The sequence below is a fragment of the Trachymyrmex cornetzi genome, unplaced genomic scaffold (genome assembly GCF_001594075.2).
Source record: "Trachymyrmex cornetzi isolate Tcor2-1 unplaced genomic scaffold, Tcor1.1 scaffold1017, whole genome shotgun sequence".
In the NCBI taxonomy this organism is placed as follows: domain Eukaryota; kingdom Metazoa; phylum Arthropoda; class Insecta; order Hymenoptera; family Formicidae; genus Trachymyrmex; species Trachymyrmex cornetzi.
The window spans coordinates 412,832-433,256 of NW_017295562.1; the positions used below are offsets into that span (position 1 = coordinate 412,832).

Consider the following 20,425-nt stretch of genomic DNA (forward strand, 5'->3'; position numbering starts at 1 on the left):
TTTTTCTTAAATTTTTACAATCGTTTCTTACGTAATATAAACAGTGACGGATTAACGTATAGGCAAACAAGACACTTGCCTAGGGCGGCAAATTTTTCAAGACAGAAAATTTTCACATGGTTGAGATAAATTTTTAATTTGTTAATTTAACATTTTTGTACGAGTTACACTGAGCATATTTTATCAGAAAGATATTTTAAATAAGCAATTAAAAATGTATTATATTTATATTATTTATTAATGATTATTGAATATTTTTTAGCAAGGGTATAAATCATTTTTTTAATCCATTTTCCCTTTTATCAAATTTATAAATTAATGAAGCCACTTGGAGGCAGTTAAATGTTAGTGCTTAGGGGCGGCAAAATGCTTAATTCGTCACTGAATATAGTAAGAAATTTGTCACTAATTTCAGCTTGAATTGAGCCTTCCAATTAAAAAGAGCTTTTTTATTTTACACAAATCCCGATTTAGTTGATTTTGTACATTAAAATCAGTTTTTCTCGTTTTTTAAAATCAGTATTTCTTAAGAATGAATTTATACATAAATACGCAATTTTTTGAAGCTCAACATATAGAACGTTAAAAGGATAGTTAATCATAGTTATAAGAAATTCATTTGCAAAAAATTTTTAACATGTGAGTATTTGTGTGTAAAAAAATAAAATTTTTTTAATTAAAAGTCTTAATTTAAACTAAAATTACTTACGGATTTCTTTTAAATTTTTTTTCATGACAAAACGAGACGAGACGAAAAAAACAAATGACATATAATAATCTCTGGAATGTTATTTTAAATAAGACGAGAAGTTCTGAGACGATATTCAGAGATTCTCGTATCGAAATGTATCACTACATCCTACACGGAGAAAATTTTATATTTAAAATTACTATAATGTGGTAGTAGTTGCGGTCTTCATGTAAATTAAACGCTATAGTTATTTTTTTAAAAACAATAATATAACGTAATTTTTACACTTTTTCATAGTAAAAATTTTTTATTACAAAATCAAATATATCTAGCAAATTTTGTTTGCGTACCATAGTAAAAATTAACTGTTTTCATATTAGAATATGGCTTAACAAATTAATTACTTTATTTATGTGATAAAAATTAGTATTACCATAGTAAAAGTTAAGTCGGAATCATGTTGTGAGAGTCCTTCGAAAATACAAGATATAGTAAAGTGTAATTTAAAATTGTATTAAAACTTAATATAAAATTTTCTCCATAATCAAATATGTCAAAGCTATGTCACAGTTGGTGCAGCTAACATGCGTTAATAATCAGTGTTCATCGATCATCGAAGAAACAGTTTCTATACGATTGCAGAGATCAAGAAGCGGATGTGATGCAGTTTAGCTTAGGATCGTTTCAAAGTACTATGAAATTAATTTCCGAATTCACAAGGAAACATTTTTTTTATTATAATTTTTTACCGCATTCTCCCAGCAAACACTAAGTTAATTTCCCATTCAACAATATAACTGTAATATAACACAAGTGTTATGTTACAATTGTATATTGTTGAGTGGAAAATTACAACCAACATGTACAGGGTGCAGATACATACTAGGCAGTACGACGGGTTGCGCGGCAAACTTTGCATGGCCAAGTGTGGTTTAATAGACAATGACAGTGACTTTATACATTATACAATAACAGTGACTTTATATTATAAAGTTTATGTTATAAAGTCACTGTTATTGTCTATAAAACCGCATCTGCCCATGCAAAGTTTACCACGCAACCCGTCGTACTGCCTAGTATGTATCTGCAACACCCTGTACGTTATACATGTAATTTGCTGTTTGTTGGACTGGAATATGATGCTAACTAATGATACTTATTTTAGATTTTAGCATATAATTATGTACATATATAAAAAATTGTTTATCAGGAAATGCTTTTTACAATTGTCTACTTATAGTCGCCATAAAGTCGACTTTGTATTGACTGCATTGACTAACTGACAGCCAATTGTAGTCAAGACATTTGTCGACCTCATCAGTCTAACTTCAAAGTCAACTTTAAACTTCTTTTGCCGACTGATAGTCACCTATCAATCGACTTCGTGCTGTGTAAGTAACCTTGCAATATATAGGGCACAGCAGAACAAAAAATGTACGTAACGCTACAATTAATGTTTTACTTAATGCACATAATGTTTTACTTAATGCACGTAACGTTTTACTTAATGTATGTAATGTTTTACTTAATGTACACACTGTTAGAAATGTTCTTAAATTTCATTAACTTTTAAGTTACATAATTGAATTTAATTTGAATTTAATTTCATGACATTACATTAAATTTAATGTATTTGTAACTAAAAAGTATATTTATGTACATGTACATAAAATTTAATGTATTTTTCATGAAAATTTATGAAATTTAATATACTTTTCATAAAATTTTATTAAAAGTACATTAAATTTCATAAATTTAATGTACACGTTCATTACATTTAAGTAACTACTGTAACTTAATTTTCAGTTAAATCATTCATTACTTTTAATTTCGTTCATAACCACCAGCTGCATTTACATGTAAAAGAAGCTCGTGGTTACATTTCTAATAGTGCATAATGTTTTACTTTGGAAAATTAAAAAATTTGCTTTATCGACATCGATCAAACTCGGCCGTTTCAACATCTCCTTATTTAGACATTATAGTATTTGTACAAAACAATAACGATGCAACGTATAATGAATCTTCGTTGCGACATATTTATCAAATTTTAGAAAAAATTCAATAAATAAGAAAAACATTTTAGCTGTGTTTTAACAATACATTAGTGTTCATAAAAATGTATTACATTTTTACCACAATTACTTCTAAACTATAAAATAGAAATATTATAACATAAAGTATTATACACTGAAAGAAAAGATTGGCTAAATATGGCATAGAATTTTTAATTGGTTGCAGCAATCAATTTTTAGTTTCGTTAACTTATCAAAATCCTGCATTGACATTGCAGCTAACGCAACAAAAAATTGGCTGCTGCAGTCAATTAAAAAAGCTCTATATCATATTTTACCATATAATTTGCTGCAGTAGCCAATCTTTTCTTTCAGTGTACATATATTTAATAAAGCTAAATTAAAAATTTTGAAGTCAAACAGTTTCTGATATGAACCGAAATGTTCGTTGAGCACTTTAAAATAATCAGATAACGTGTTTTTTAATCGAAGATTTGTTTCTTTAATCATGTAGAAACATATATAATGTGCCACATTGTCTCATCAATATATGTACTGTTAGCAACCTATATCTCACGAATAACACGACGTAACATGTAATATTTTCTCAACCTTGAACTTAATTTCTTATACACTTAATTTCCGTTATATAATTTGTAATCCAACGTAATTTTAATTAGCATCATCAAATTCCTTGCCTCAGCAATTATAAAAAATAATATTGATTTTACTTTTCACAGACACAGCAAAAATGAGCCTTTTCATAATATTCTTTTTTCCTCAAATTTTCTTTTGTCTTTTCCAACATGAAACTATTTCGCATAATTAACTCTTTGCAAAAATTTACTTGATATTGAATGCAGCAACAGGATCAGCCAATACATCACTCATATCCACCTGACGACCTCTTCGAATCACATCTGGATGTTTCTTCATCATCAACCAACCCATATGGGAGAAAAAGAATCCTCGGTTACTGTTATGCGGATCCGCATCCGTATCAGTAAATTTGTGGTGCACCCGGTGATCTCGCACCCATTCGAAAATGTCATTCTGAAAGAATACAATTGTAAAGAAAAATTCTTGCATCTTGCAACGTATAAAGCGGTAATAATAAACGTTCATTTACCATGCCTGCCGAAGCATAAAAAACACCAAGTATAACTCTAAGCTGCCATTTTGCTTTATATGCTTGGTGAGTCCACAAACGATGAGGACCGGCAGTGGTACCTATTCCTCCTAATACATACATGATGAATACTTGAAACAAAAAACATAGGCATAATTAACATTAAAAACGTTTTAATATTATGCGTAACAACTTAATTTGTATTTCTTATGGAAGAGTCATGTAAGTAACACCGATTTTACTGCGACATTTGACAATTTATGATAATTTATAACACAATAGATACTTAAAGACTGGCTTTAAATAACTGGCTTTAAAACTAAGGCATAATATATAAAAGAGCATAAAATCCTCATTACATTCAAGACTGAGTCAGCGCGTTAATTTTCTAATATCAAGGATAACCTAACAAAGGTCAAAACGTTTTATATTACTGTTGAATTAGTAATAAATGAATGTTATAACGTTTAGATTCGCGAAAAGAACTCGTACTGGCTTTTACGCTCCTTTTTATATTATACAATTGATGTAATACAAGAGAATAAAAAGTCTTAAACAACAACTTTTTATCTGCTGTTAAAGTTCTATTGCGTGCTTTCTTTAGTCGCGTAATTGACTTTCAATTAGCCGTCGTTCGAGTCAGAAGTCGCAAAAACGACTGTGACATTTTTTATAAACATGCATTACAATTTTAATGATTAATTCGTTGGTGGTACAGAAGTCGCAAAAACGATTGTGACATTTTTTATAAACATGCATTACAATTTTAATGATTAATTCGTTGGTGGTCTAAATTTTATTTTTTTGTTTTGTAATTTTTTTAAGATATCAAGGAATCAAATTAACGAAAGAATTTTCCAAAGAATACTTACACCAAGCAGTCGTCATCAGATTTTCGAAAAAGTCAAAAGTAAAACAGGCATATACGAAGAATATGTGGAAAAAACAAAGATTTACGATGTTAAACCATTTGAGCTCCGTCTCAAACCAGCCTTCAGTTTTTATATTCTCGCTTCTGGTTTGCTTGTCATTTTCATCTATCGTCTTTGTAGTAATAGAAGATTTCTCATTTTGTAAATCTTTGTCCGTGAGTGTTTTTGAATATGTGCTTAAAATATTTGGCGTCATCTTTGATGTCGATGACTCAACTGAAAATCCAAAAATATACTTCACACTGTAAAAAAATAACAGACTCTGGCCCGTTTCCACCAACGCAGATTAACTTTAATCTCGGTTCAACTTACTCTTTGTCTTTTTCTAGTTCTAAAGATTAGAAAAAGATGAAGAGTAAGTTGAACCAAGATTAAAGTTAATCTACATTGGTGGAAATAGGCATCAATCGTTTTCATTCTTCAAACGAACAATTGAAGTTTAAATTTGTTAATATAAACATTATAAACTGTATAAAAGAACTTCCAGAGTTCAACAAGAATATGGAGAGACACGGTGCATATGAGAGTTAATTAGTGCACAGATTCCGACAAATAAAATTTAATAAACGATTATATACACACTCACTCGAAAAAAAGCGGTAGACTGAAAATGTAAGAAAAATTTAAAATGATCATAATTTGGTAAATAATGAAAAGATAAAAATATGTTTAAAAATGCAAAATGAAGTTTGAAGTAACCATTTTAAAAATATTTAATACACTTCTTGTATCTTAATAAACGATTTATTAAAATCGTATATGTGAATACACAACAAGCAAGAGTTTAATGTCTATTACGGTCGAAGCTGGATCTTAGATGCTTTTCTTTTTTAAATAATTTCTATGTGAATTTATATATTAAAAAAGCAGTTATTTGACTGCGCGCCGAAATAAAATTTAATCAATTGTTAAGAGTCTTACAATATTTTGCCGAAATATATTTCAGCTCTAACATTTGAGCCCTTTTTAGCGACAAAAAACCCAAATATCGAGACATTGAAAATATGTCGTGTTAGATATTGCCAGACAAGGCGATAGAAAGTCAGTCGACAGAAACAAAAAATAGGGCTTCTAAGTATTCGAATATTTAGATATTCGGATATCTGAAATCGATTCCGATCCGAGAATTCAAAACCATTTTATTCGGGTAATCCGGATATCCGAATAATTCGGATCCGCGGATCTGAATTTGAATCCGGATCTAAATTCAGATTCAGATTTGAATTTAGCTCCAGATTTAGATCAATGTTCAGAAAAAAAGAAAACATCGATGTATTTAATGAATTGTAATATAAGTTACTTTTTAAATAAAAATTAAATTTTGATTCACATATACATATAATTGAAGAAAAATAAAATTAAAAAATAGAAATATAGATTCACACAGAATTATACAAGCACTTAAAATCCAACTAGACTGTTTAAGACATTTGTTTCTATAGGTTGTATTTTTCACATATGCGTTCTATGAGATTTATGTTTTTATTGTTTTTCATATTAAGGTCTTATTAAAATGATGCCAATTAAACATTAAATTATTAAATTGCTTGTCAATTTAATTTGTTTATACATTGCTATAGTATTTCTTTTATGTTACTATAATAATTTTACTGTAGTATAGTTTAGTTGCGTTTCTAACAAGTCCGAAAAATCAATTCGGCACGCAATTTAAGAGATTACAAGTGATATATAAATTTACATGAAATTATTTAAAGCACTCAAGATCCAACTTTGATTGGTGTAGAGATTATTTCTTAATTATTGTGTATTCATATTATACGGCCCTAAGAAACTATATATATTCATTATTTTTAACTATCTAAAATCTCTACTTTGCCCCAATAAAATTCGTGATTGTGACTCACTCTATGGTCAGTGATCGAATTAGTAGAAATGTTTCTTCTGAATGAGATTACGATATTTTGAGAATCTTGTTTTTAACTATCAGTTTGCTCTACACAACCCGGAAAACATTTTTGCATAAATATAAATATGTATAACTCATACATATTCATATATATCTCTGCATGACAAAATCTTTTTAATGAGACCATTGTATTGTTTCCTTACATGTGTCATTTCCGATAACAATCTTTTGCTAAGATATCTTTAACTATCCAAAATCTTCATCTCTCAGCAAAATTCGTGGTTGTGACTCATCCTATGTTCAGTGATGACCGAATTAGTAGAAATATTTTTTCTGATGTGGCTGATATTCTTGTTTTTTTAACTATCTACTAGTTTGCCCTTCATAACCCGGTAAAAAATCTTTCACGCATAAATATAAATATGTTTAAAGTTTATACATATTTATATATACTCATGCATGAACAAATTTTAAATTCGGATCATTGTATTGTTTTCTTATATGTATCATTTCCGATAACGATTTTTTGCTAATATATCTTTCACTATCAAAAATTTCTATCTTCTAACAAAATTCGTGGTAACTCATCTCATGCTCAATAATAATCGAATTAGTAGAAATGTTTCTTTTGATGTGGTTCTATAAATGTTCTAAAATTTTTGTTTTTAATTATTTACCAATTGCCCTGTATAACCCGGTAAAAAAATGTGCATGCATTAATACATATGAATATGTTACATATGTATATAAACTAATATATATTTATATATATTCATGCTAAAAACTTTTTTACCTGGTAGATTTTATACAGGGCAGACTGGTAGATAATTAAAAACAGGTATCTCAGAACACCAGAAGAGATATTTCTACTAGTTTGGTCATTATTGCAGCGAGCATAGAATAAGTTACAATCACAAATTTTGTTGGGAAGTGGAGATTTTGGATAAAAAAACGATTGTTATCGGAAATGGTATACGTAAAGAGACACACAATTTAAAAATAGACCGTCAGGGTCTAAATGATATGTACTCATTAATTATAAATAATATTTAAATACCTTTCTAATAAAATGGTTTCTTTTGATCGTATAACCTAAGAATCATTTATATTGTAATCTGTTAAAATTGACCAATCATAGTCGATTATTCCCCTCTCATTCGATGATGATTGGTCAGTGCTTACAGATTATAGCATAAATTAATATATTACAGATGACGGCTAGTATAAATGACCTATTATTTGTTAGCATGACGGAATTAGATAAGGTGTTATATTCCCTAAGATGCGCAGTAGCAAAATAATAGCATCCGTGCATTTTACCCTTAAATTTTGCAACTGATATGAATAGAAAAATTTTAGGTCTGTTCGTGTTGCTTGCATTCTTTGCACTCAGCATCTTTGTTTTCTCTGTCTTCAACGCCCGAATATGTGTTTAAATAAACTTATCTTAAATGAAAAAATTTGTGAGAATTTCAAGCAACGCGAACAGACCTCTTAAAAAAATAAAAGTTGTGCTGGAATTTAAGAGTGATTTTTTATTTATCGTGCTGTAAAACATATCATGCGCAAAACAACCTTGTCAATTTCGTCATGTTTGTTAGTACATTTTATTGTCAACGCATTATTCTATTCAAACTCGAGTAGGAAGAACCTATCTTTTGTAATATACAATTTTATAATCTCGTTTTCGTATATTTCCACATTTATATATATATAATTTTATTCTGACTCTCTATACAGAATTCGTTTTTTTAATTTTGTGTATGGGGGGTACTGCTGCTACTTGTGAGTGTTATATATATTTTTTATTTATTTCTAACCAACTGTTGCAAATATTATCTTTGTTAACATTTGATTTTAACATAGGATGAACGTATTCCTATCTAGTCTTCCAACTGCTTGGATAATATAATTTTTATCCACTCACCTCTCGCCTTGTCTAACTAAAGCTCTTATAGATATATCAAAGTAGCGCAATCTTTTATCTGAGCCGAAATGCCGACAACTTTCCTATTTTCTATTTCGATTGTTATTTTCGACCCTCGGCTGCAGTTCAATAAGCGCTTAGTATATTATTAATATATAATATAATTATTTTAGGTAAAAAATGGAGGACCTTTGCGCTATCTTGGTATATCTAGAGCTTTATGTTTAACAGTATCCAACGACATGCAGTTTTTAACTTTTATTTTTGCATTTTTTGTCATTGAAGAAAATTCAAATATTAAAGCCGAAACGAAGCAGAATATTGTAAGACTCTTAATGTCTAACTAATTGATTTAATTTAATTGTTAAAAAACTATTGAATCTACGCACTAATTACCACTCTAGACTCTCACAGCCCCGTCGTCTGTTCATATTTTTATTAAATTTGCTCATATGAAATAACAAATGACATATCGTAATATGCTTAATAAACCATTTAATATTTATTATCATATTTACTTTTATACAAATTGATGTAAAACTTCTTATTGTAGTTCATCACTTTTTGACTTCCGTGTAATTCAGTTATGGATTAACGACAAGCTTTTAAATTGATTTATTCTAATTAAATTGTTTTATCTAATTATTTATAATTTTTAATTTAATTTTTTAATTTTAATTTCATTTAATTTTAATTTATACTAACAACAATACAAATGTGTGATCTCGTTCCTGGTTTTCTGTCGATGAATAGGTAATATAATTTTACTAATGCAACCAAATACTCCTTAATTATATTTTTTACACTTATTAGTTGTATTTTACACACAAATAACATATCAAATAGTAATAATGTAATCTTCTTACGAAATCTCCCAAATTCACAACAACAAAAAATTCAAAAAAACAAGACGAATAAAAGTCAGCGTGGTAATTAATACGCAATCTTAAATCTTCGATCCACAAAATAGAATCTTTATTCCAAAAAATAATAGTACGTTTCGGTTTACTTTGAAACCATCCTCAGCAACACAAATTCAAAATATCAATCCCTTCATGCTCAAGAAAAAATCACCGTCAGAGTAACAGATTTGATGTTGTAATCTATTCAAAACATTAAAATTATCTTATAAATATTTCTATCCAAGTTTCATTAACATTAAAAAACTGGTGACTCACCCCAAGATATAGAAGGAATTCGTCTTTGGATCAACCAATTACAATTAATATTCACTCATTTATTATATATACTATATCATTTAATATAATAAGAAAGACATGACAGGTCAACAACGAAAATAAAAAGAAAAAAAGAACAATGTCAATACATAAACAAAAATTTGTACAATCGACAACGTATAAGTATTTAATGTCTTTTAATAATTGTATATAAGTTTGATGTACACGCTCTGTATCTGAGCGTAAATTTAGACTATTCTGTTGCATTAGTATACGAAGGCATATACATCAATTAACCTATTAATTAGTATAGAGGCTTGTCTTAATCATGGAAGATTAAACAGATTACTTATGGATGGATTACTTACCGATGGATACCGGAAACGAGAAATAATGCAGAATTAGTATATAGTACTTAATCACTGAAAATGATTTGAATGAAGCATTTGATTTTTTGTGTGGAGTATGTAGTATGAAGTAAATACACTCTTTTTTACTGGAAATCTTATTGCGCACTAATTACCGCGTCGTTACCCTCAGTTGCTTTATATATTTCTTCTGTTTATTCGTTTAAATATCGAGGGGCCGTTTATCAATTGTGGTTTTTTAAAGGTTATCATCTAGAATGATACAATGCAGCGAAATGAACGAAAATGCACTAACGTATTTTAATAATATAATACTCAATGATTAAAAATACCAATTCTGTATTATTTTTTGTTTCCGGTATCCATCGGTATAAGTAATCTATTTAATTCCATGATTGAGGAAAACCTCCTTACCAGTTAATAGGCTAAACTATATGTTATGTGTATAAAAAAAATTAACGTATTAATTCGGTAGCATTGATAAAATTATATAATAATATAATATATTAATGCATTTATTTATTTTATTGAGCTGTATTATTCTAGACAATAATCTTCAATATTATTGCAAAAGTTCGAAATTAGAAATTATTTAATTCATAACTTTGTGTTAGAAGTATTGCGAAAGGAAAATAGTACCGGAAAACCAGGTCCGCAGGTGATGTCAGAATCACCATTATAAACGAACAATCACGAGGAGTCAGAAGGCGTTGGAAAAAATAGAAACTGAGAGAGATATACCTGAGATGTGCTTCTGATTTTTATTCGAGAACAACTGAACTTGGTCGTTAAGCGATAGATATACACAGGTACCGAGAGGTAATCTTCGCTTCGGGAGAAAAGAAAAAAAGGTTGAGAATGTATACATATATGTATGTGATGCGAAATAAACAGCTGATAGGTAGACACTGTCTCGAATTCTGGCCGCATCGGTACCGAGAATAAGCGTTGAAATTAACTCTACAATGAGCACAAGAATTTAACAATATTATTTATATGCTTATGAAAATGCTATGATGATTTACAAGAATTAGCGCACTGAGTTTTTATTGAATTTAGTCCAAACACTTTGATTTTTAGTTACTTTGACTATTAGAGGAAAATAGTCCATAGAACTACTCCATACTCGTGAAAATTAAAAATTTTTTTTATTTTACGCTTGTCGACCTGGAAAAAATGTTATATATAATTATATATGGAACATTTTTTCCCACAGAACTTCTTTTGTAAATAGAAGACAAAGAATTAAGAAAATTAAATTATAAGATTGGTCTTTTTCTTGTCATAATAACTTCGACTTTGCATTTAATTACGTCACGCATGTCATCGTGAGAACTTTGTGGTGAGTATCGTGCATAATAAAGGCAATGGCTGTTTTCGTGTTACACTGTAATTATATTTAAAGTATTTCTATCACATATCGTATTTGATAGATATTATATACGCGTTATATCAATTAGAAACAAATAATAGCGAGACATTTGTAATTTTTCACAGTAAATTGATCAACATTAAACAACGTTGGCAAACTTACTTTACGTTTAATTGCTACACCAGACAGTACAGATATGAAAGAAAAAAAGCCATGCCAGTGCACAGTGCACCGAAGAGGTTTCGCGAGTACTGTGCAGCGGAGTGAAGGTCAACGAAATCGATTGCATATTTCAGGCTTGATAAAATGTAATTAAGTAAGTACGTAAATAAACGTACGAATTATTTGTATAATGCACAAAAAAAGATTGTATATAAAATTAATAACAATATTAAGAATAATAAAGGTATCAACAGGGCATAGAACCAATATTCCAATAAACAATATAATCAAAATAAAACCATTACAGACGTTTCGACTTCGATCGAGTCATTTTCAATGCAAAAAACACCAGTATCGTAGAAAACCGGTTACATAGTCAATCTTTAAAAATATATAATAAAATAAAATATAACTTGTCATGATGTCGCTAGCAAAATATAATAATAAAAAATTAATTATAACATTACATAATAATTACAGAACAATCTTATTAATAAACTAAGAAAAATAAATAATACAATATAATAAATAACAGTCGTATCAATATAAAACCTCAAAAAAAAGGAATAAATTAATAATAAAAAAATCCTGACGTCGTGAGAATAACCATGTCGTTCCAAGTAAAAAGTGTAAAATTATTAGTCCAAATGAAATTCAAGTGTTAAGTTGCAAATACAAACAAATCTAAGAAAAATTAAGTAATATGTAAAACAAACTTAAAAATTGTAACAGAAAATTATTTTACTTTGTCAGAAAAATATAAACATAACAGAAATTTATTTTACCTTGTCAGATGAATATAAAAAATTTTTCTTTATAAGTGACCAAATTGTTATTGTTTTATACATATTGAACCTTATTATTGAATTAAGAATCTTTATTTTATACCGCATATATGAGAACACAATCAATACTAGAAATTAAAATGTCTATAACGGTCGAAGTTAGATCTTTGTTGCTTAAATAATTCAATCTTGAACTATTATATATACCATATATGTACTTGCATATATAAAAATTAATAGCAGTGTTTGACATATATAAAATTAATAACAATGTTTAACGAAAAAGGAACATCATTAGAGTTATTTTTCACAGTTTTGTGGACGCTGAATACGAATTCGATTTCTCTCTCTAAATTATTATATCATGTTTTTATTTTGAGAAATTTGTATTAGTTGCGAAATCGTCTATTTTCACATATTTTTTCACATACAAACCTATATATTTTATACGAATACATTTCTTGGATTGAAGTATACTCACAATAAAAAATTCGACATCGTTTATTTTATCGCAAAATATTTTTTCGCATAAATAATTACATAAAAACAAGTACATAAGTTATATTAAAAATATAAGATTTTGCTTAATGTTCTAGTGAAATAATTAAAAAGATAATTTTAATTTGACTACACATATTAAAAATTAAATCAAAACTATAAAAATGTCTAGTCATATCTTGTTCTGGCTTCTGGCAGAAACAAATTGTGCTTGTCGTACTTTTTTTTGAAATACCACAAGTGGATCTTGTATGAGGTCACTGCAATCGATCGCGGCGCCTTTAATAACGATATCAGGATGCTTGTGAATTAAAAGCCAACCAATATGCGAGAAGAAAAATCCTCTGCGTGCATTATACGGATCCACGTCGGTATCGGTGAACTCATGATGTACGCGGTGGTCCTAGCCCATTGGTAAATATCATCCTAATAAAATTTAATTTTTTCAGAAATATAAAGTAAATTTTTCTGTACAAGACAAGTTTAAAAAAGAATCAGTTTTGAATAAAAAATTAATTTGTTCTATATTTTATTCTACGTAATAGTTGGATTGTCGGTTAGTTCGCCACATCGAAGAACACGTTTCTTTATCACATCAGCAGATACGGTCTTTAAATCGTAAGCCAAACCGATGTAAGCGAAAAAGTCAATGAAAGTTTTGTTCAAATTGAATTTATAATTTCCAAATTCCGCCGTTTTATAGTCCCAGGGAAAGGCATGATGATAGTTATGCCAGCCTTCACCACACGCTAACAAAGCAACCCCAATATTTTCAGTAGCGGTGACTGATCTGCATAATAAAGTAAATGTTTGTAAGTATCAACAGAATATCAAATATACTGTAATGTACTATTGTACAATATATACACAATTTTATTAATTTTATATTAAAGTGCATATGAATGTTTGATAATTAGTACGTACTGATCGTATGGTTTCGTACCCCATATGTGAGCCACGGAATTCACCGACCAAGTGATATTTAGATTTATGCAATATCTACAAACTGCCAAATGCCATGAATACCATAAACTCTCATTCCATGCCCACCAAGGCACTAACGTTGGTATAATAAAAGCGCAGAGCGGCATTAAATACCTATACCACCTAAGGAAAAAATGTAAATATAAAATAATTAAATTACATGTCTAGTCATATCTTATTCTGGTTTCTGGCAGAAACAAACTGTGCTTGTCGTACTTTTTTTGAAATACCACAATTGGATCTTGCATGAGATCACTGCAATCGATCGTGGCGCCTTTAATAACGACATCAGGATGCTTGCGAGTTAAAAGCCAACCGATATGCGAGAAGAAAAATCCTCTGAGCGCATTATACGGATCCGCGTCGGTATCGGTGAATTTATGGTGCACGCGGTGGTCCCTGGCCCATTGGTAAATATCATCCTGATAAAATGTAATACATTGAAAATAGATATCATCACAAGTACAAAATTTTATTTAAAAAAACAAAATATAGGATTTCTTTAATCTATTTAACCTTTACCGTACAAGGTCGGATCACCAGTTCCTGTTCGTGCAAGTTTCTTTGAGTCTTTCAGTAATTATAAAAAAATTATACTACATTTTATTCTTTTCCAAAATAAAGTTTCAATATTTATTCTAGAAAGTTGAAAGTAGGTTGGTGAATGTTTAGAGATTTTTTTAACCATTCTGAGTAGATGAAAAAAAACGGTCGGATTTTAGTGACCCATGTTTGAACGGATAAGGCATCAAATTGTACCGTGTATTGTAAGAGTTAAATGTGTCATTCTGTGCAACACTTTTATTGGCGACAGGAGAAAAGTTGACGCTAAACTTACTTGAAAAGCAATGGTCTGAAAAATCATGAGAATAAGTCTCATGGGCCACTTTGCTTTGTAAGATCGATGGGACCATAATCTATGAACACCAGCGCCAATGCCTATTAGCGCAGCGATAACAAGAGCAACAACTATAAATTATAGATATGTTATGATTTGATAAATCCTACGAAGCTTACATAATCTAGCAAAGAAACAAATAAATATGATACATACACCATAGAATTGACCAATATTTAGCATGCAAGCACGCTATGTACAATCCGTAAATGGCAGCAAAATGAATATAGGTAAAAATAACAACATTTTTCCAAACGATTTCCCATTTATAATCAGTTTTGTATTCTTTCATCAATGCTTTATCATTTATTGACTTTCCGATTATTGTAAAAATTTTAGATAAGTTCGATAACATGCTATGTGTTAAATATACGTTATAAATATTTTCGTAAAACATAACTTTAATCATTAACTACGTAACAGTATTATTCTGCAGTATTATATCAGAAGAGATAGTGTAATAAAAAAGATAAAATAATTACTGCATAGTATATGATGATAATGAAGTGATAAAAAAATATTGTAACTCTTTTAGAGAAGAAGTTATAATCTTTTTTTTACCATTTCATTATCATTATATAGTTTATAATAATTATTTTATAATACTTCTTTATTACACTATCTTTTAAAGATAATATGTAATCGTATCGTGATATAACTATCAAATGTAGGTATACACGTGTTATAAAAACATTTAAATTTTATATCAGAATACGTCAGAATTAACAAAATCAAAGATATCTCATTTTAATATGCATATTTATACATCTAATTATTATGAATACTAATTTGTAATATATCGCATAACTCACTTTGCGTATGAATATCGCTACTGCTTCGAAATAAAAAATATCAGTTCCTCAAGAGATTGTAATACGTTTCTTGTAAGCTAAATTAAAGGATACTTTAATTTTTTAATACATATTTTATTTATTAATAATATAAATATCATTATTTTACAGTATGCTTAGCAAATTGCAGCAACAATGCGTCATTACACATGTATAGCTGAATTAAAATATAAACTACGAAATATAAACTACGAAATAATAATTGCAAAGTAATGTATATCAAGCAAAAATAAAATTACATACCTTTTAATAAGAGTTATATTACAGAGATTCCTCTATATGATCAAAGATTTTTTGGTTGTTTTATTCACAAAAAAACGGGAAAATATCTCTAAATTTTTCTGAAACAAAAATAGTTAAATACAATAATTAACAAATTTTTTTTTATAATAATATGGATATTATATAATTATCCCCTCAAAAATGTCACAGTTACATTACAACAATCATGGTTACGTCATGGTAACGTGCGAATGTCCGCTTTATCACAATGTAATGTCACAGCAGTGTCATGATGAAGTGCGAATGTCTTTGTAACATGTGTTATTTTGTTATGACAATCTCACAGTGACATCATATTTTCTATCCAACTATTGTGACTCTAATGTGACGTGAATGTGATCTTTTCCCACATAGCCCGTAATATCGCAGTAACATTGTAATATATCAGAAATATTACATATTACATTATAATATCACACAGATATTACTGATACATTATATGTTAATAATGAACATTGAAATATATCACAGTAATATTATGACAATATAAGTCTCCACCCAAGTAGAGCAATAACGTTTATAAAATGTTTAGGAACGGTTATTTTTGTTTAAAAACTATTTAATGTTATTTTAAAAAAGTTTTTTAGGAACCGGTTAAATAAATCATGTTGTATAAATGTTTTAAAATCATCGTTTTTTAAGATAAAATATAAATAAAAAGAATAATGCCTCATTCGCGGTTTTGCTCATTGAAGTACTCTATTATGGCCACTATTTTATTTGTGCGTTTTTGTAATGATGGGCTGATCTAACGATACAGCGTATCATAACGTATCGTGAATAGTATTATGAGCGTTAAATTGCATCTATTTATTTTATATGTTACACATATTGTACACATTCTAGTGTAACGCTCATAAGTGGATAATCAGAGTTCATAGTAAAGCTTTAGATAATTTTGGCTGGTATTCATAATCGGTCTTTATTTCAAGTCTTAAGTAATATCTCAAGAAGCTTATGCGGTCCTCTGATTGGTTCGTGATACCTTAGACGCAGCATATACAGTGCCCTAAAGACCTTGGCACATACAAAAACTTAAAACGTAAGACTTAAGCAGTAAGGAAATCAACATGGATTCGCTATTGCTTACGGCTTACGTCTTAAGTTTTTTATGTGCCATAGTCTTTAGACAGAACTTAAAACGGTCGTGAACATAAGAACTGACTATGAATACTGGCCTTTACGAAACTGTCGATAGAAACCGTAATGTCGAAAATAGATGTGATGCGTGACTTACTAATAAAAGCTGCCAGGATAGTCTTATTAGTACAGACTGCAGATTACTATTAGAGTATATATGTATGTATGTGTGTGTGCGTGTGCGTGTGTGTGTGTATATATATATATATATATTTAATTTTATATGCTATAATGGAAAGAAGCCCGTCCGTTAAAAAAATATATAAGTCTGCCTGCTTTATTGTTTCATTGTTACTGTACAATGGTTTTTTTTGAGTGATTAAAAGTATATAGAATGCGAGTGTGGCATGGCAGACAGGCACTGGTCTATCGTGCTAGAGGTTCCGAGTTTGATCTCAGTAAGAACCGAAATATTTACGCTCGTGTCTCCTCTCGGAAAAGGCAATCTCCTGAGAGTCCCAAGAGTATCCTTACAGAGAAATACCTCTCGAAAAATTCGCCCTTCGGAACCGCATTAAAACTGTAAGTCCCATATGCTTGTGGCAATTGAATAATCAGCATGCGCACCACAAGAATATGAGAAAGGTGTAAGGGCCAGAGGCCAATCATAAGAAAAAGTAGAAGAAAAGTATTATAAATTATAATATATTCCATCATATAATCATAATATAGTCATACTATATGCTTACTTGAAAATTATATAGAATTGTAAAGTTTATGCAAAATATGCAATTTATGCAATTAATATGTTCAATTTATGCAAATATGCAATTATTATGCAATTATTATGTTCAATTTATGTAAATATGCATTTATGTAAAATATGCATTTTATGCAAAATATTCAGTTACATTAAATATCCGCACTCTAATTATAATGTACATGAATGATAATTTTTACACATTTTTGTAAAATGTAAGTAACGTATAATTACAACACCTTTTGTAAAAGTAAATAACGTATACGTTTTTATTATCACAAATAAAAATATTAATTAAAATATTTCAAATGTTATTTCTTCATTCCATACAGCGTACTGAAATCAGCATTTATAAATGCTGTTGATATCTTACTTCGGCGACTTACGTCAGCGGTGTGCACTTTGCGCATCACACCGGAAAACGAACATTGAAAAAAAATGTATGTAATTTTACATGGAAATTACATGTATATGACCAGAAAATAACTTAAATATGACTGAAAATTTCCTTTTTCTGAAAATTTTTAGTCATATTTAAGTAATTTTCTGATCATATACTCGCATGTAACTTCCATGCAAAATTAATATTCATTTTTTTCAGTGAACGAACGTCCGGGACCTATTATAAAAATTATATAAATGATGTACAAACGTTAGCTAAATATGTACGTAAACGTTTTTAGAATGGTTTCTTTACAGTAAAAAAAAACGTTTTATACTAGTTTCATAAACGTTTCCTACACGGACAATCAAGACATAAATTATAGTTCTCTTCGGAATTGCCGCCATGTTTTAGTTTGTCAATGTGTTAGTAAATGAATAGGTCAGAGCAGTTTTTATATATATAATAAAGAATGGCTCAAAAGAATAAAAAAGTAAAATGTATATAATGTATTAAAAACGTTTACTTGTAATAGTTATTCAACGTTACGAAAAAATGTTTTTTTAACAATTTTTCAATGTTTTTGTTTTACTTGGGAAGTAGCAGAATGACGTTATAATTAATGACGCCTTATGATATTTTATTGACATTATTAAGATATCACAAAATTATATGTACACACACATAATTTTATAAGGGATGTTTTTAATTTATTATAACTTTTTCAGTTTATCATAATATTATATAATAGTTATTGTTATTGACAATCAGTATTATTTTCTAATTAATATTATATAAAATAATTTTTAAAATAACCTTAAAAATATCAATTCAATAAATTTTTTTTTAATATGTTAATTTTTCTCAATAAATGTTACATATATATAAACATTATATAAATATCACAAAAATATTACATAATATTAGTGTTTCTGTGATATATCTCAGTAATATTCCTGTGATTCTTTTTTACGGACATTGTAATGTTACTATGACATCTTAGTAATATTTCAACGATATTTCTGCTAGATTACATTGTAATATTGCAATAGAAAAAATGATATTGCTGTGATATTACTGTGATATTACATGCTATGTGGGTTACTATGGAGGTATATTAACATGCTAGATGACTAAATAATCCGCTATTGATTAATTGTAGTTGTCATACGATTTGTGTGTGTTAATAAATATTATTAATATAAATGTATAACTATACGTTACACTTATATTAAGGATGAAGGTGATGCTCGAGTGACCATTGTCGGGACATTGCAGATCGACAATATAAATCTATAAATCTTCGAATTTACAGAACGAAATACAAAGCGAAATTGGGAAACGCTGCAATTGACTTCATACTAAAATCGAAAAAAAGTTAAAAACTTACATTTTTTTAACACGTAGAGCTATCATCTGACATAGATATATTTCCTTAATACAGAAGTTTTATAACTCAAATGGACAAAACGATCGACAGTTCAGTACCTAACGTTTTACGTGCACAAACGATACTGAGTTTATAAAACTCAGTAGCGTTTATTAAAAGGTTAAGATATTTTTCCGGCTACAATCGTGCTACAAAGTTAATCGCGAACAAACCTAGGAATATGCCTCTTCGAACGTGCTCACTGAAGAGAGAAATTTTTTAGGCGATCGGTACACACTAGAGTCATTCTAGTAAGAATCAAGACATAATAGTTCTCTCCGGAATTGCCGCCATGTTTTAGTTTGTCAATGTGTTAGTAAATCAATAGGTCAGAGCAGTTTTTATACATATAATAAAGAATGGCTCAAAAGAATAAAAAAATAGAATAAATTTAAGAATAGCTACGAGCCAATTAAATAAAAAGTAACATGTAAAATAAAGGCTTTAAAATAGACATGAAATTAGAAACAGAAACAAAATATATTTATTAAAGACTAAAAACTAACGTTTCAATCGCAATCGGGTCACTTTCAAAGTTCACAAAAAAGTATATTTGACTTTTATATGTATGTTAATTTGACTTTTATATGTATATTAATTTTTATTTATTTTCCGCTATTGATATACTTCTTTGTGAACTTTGAAAGTGACCCGATTGCGGTTGAAACGTTAGTTTTTAGTCTTTAATAAATATATTTTGTTTCTGTTTCTAATTTCATGTCTATTTTAAAGCCTTTATTTTACATGTTACTTTTTATTTAATTGGCTCGTAGCTATTCTTAACCCTTACCGTACTAATATGGGTAACTAGTGACCGAGCGATTCCTGTTCGTGC

The 20,425-nt window shown here is 28.8% G+C and overlaps 2 protein-coding genes across 2 annotated transcripts in view; both read right to left on the bottom strand.

The window, feature by feature from the left end:
- Nucleotides 1-10,171, bottom strand: part of LOC108758054 (uncharacterized) — a 24,342-nt gene extending 14,171 nt beyond the window's left edge. Inside the window, exons 1-4 of the mRNA XM_018502816.1 lie at nt 10,108-10,171; nt 4,708-4,983; nt 3,836-3,966; nt 3,554-3,759 (exon numbers count right to left, since the gene is read on the bottom strand). Of these exons, the coding sequence (XP_018358318.1) occupies nt 3,554-3,759; nt 3,836-3,966; nt 4,708-4,963 (593 nt within the window). The 5' untranslated portion in view covers nt 4,964-4,983; nt 10,108-10,171. The remainder of the gene's footprint in view (nt 1-3,553; nt 3,760-3,835; nt 3,967-4,707; nt 4,984-10,107) is intronic.
- A 3,105-nt stretch (nt 10,172-13,276) lies between these two features.
- LOC108758202 (acyl-CoA Delta(11) desaturase-like) lies at nt 13,277-19,655 on the bottom strand. The gene is made up of 7 exons (XM_018503017.1): nt 19,552-19,655; nt 15,901-15,998; nt 14,963-15,162; nt 14,747-14,877; nt 14,125-14,330; nt 13,849-14,031; nt 13,277-13,714 (listed from the first exon to the last, which is right to left on the bottom strand). Exons 3-7 carry the CDS (start codon nt 15,159-15,161, stop codon nt 13,459-13,461), a joined length of 975 nt encoding a protein of 324 aa, XP_018358519.1. The 5' UTR covers nt 15,162; nt 15,901-15,998; nt 19,552-19,655; the 3' UTR covers nt 13,277-13,458.
- Between the last annotated feature and the right edge of the window lie 770 nt (nt 19,656-20,425).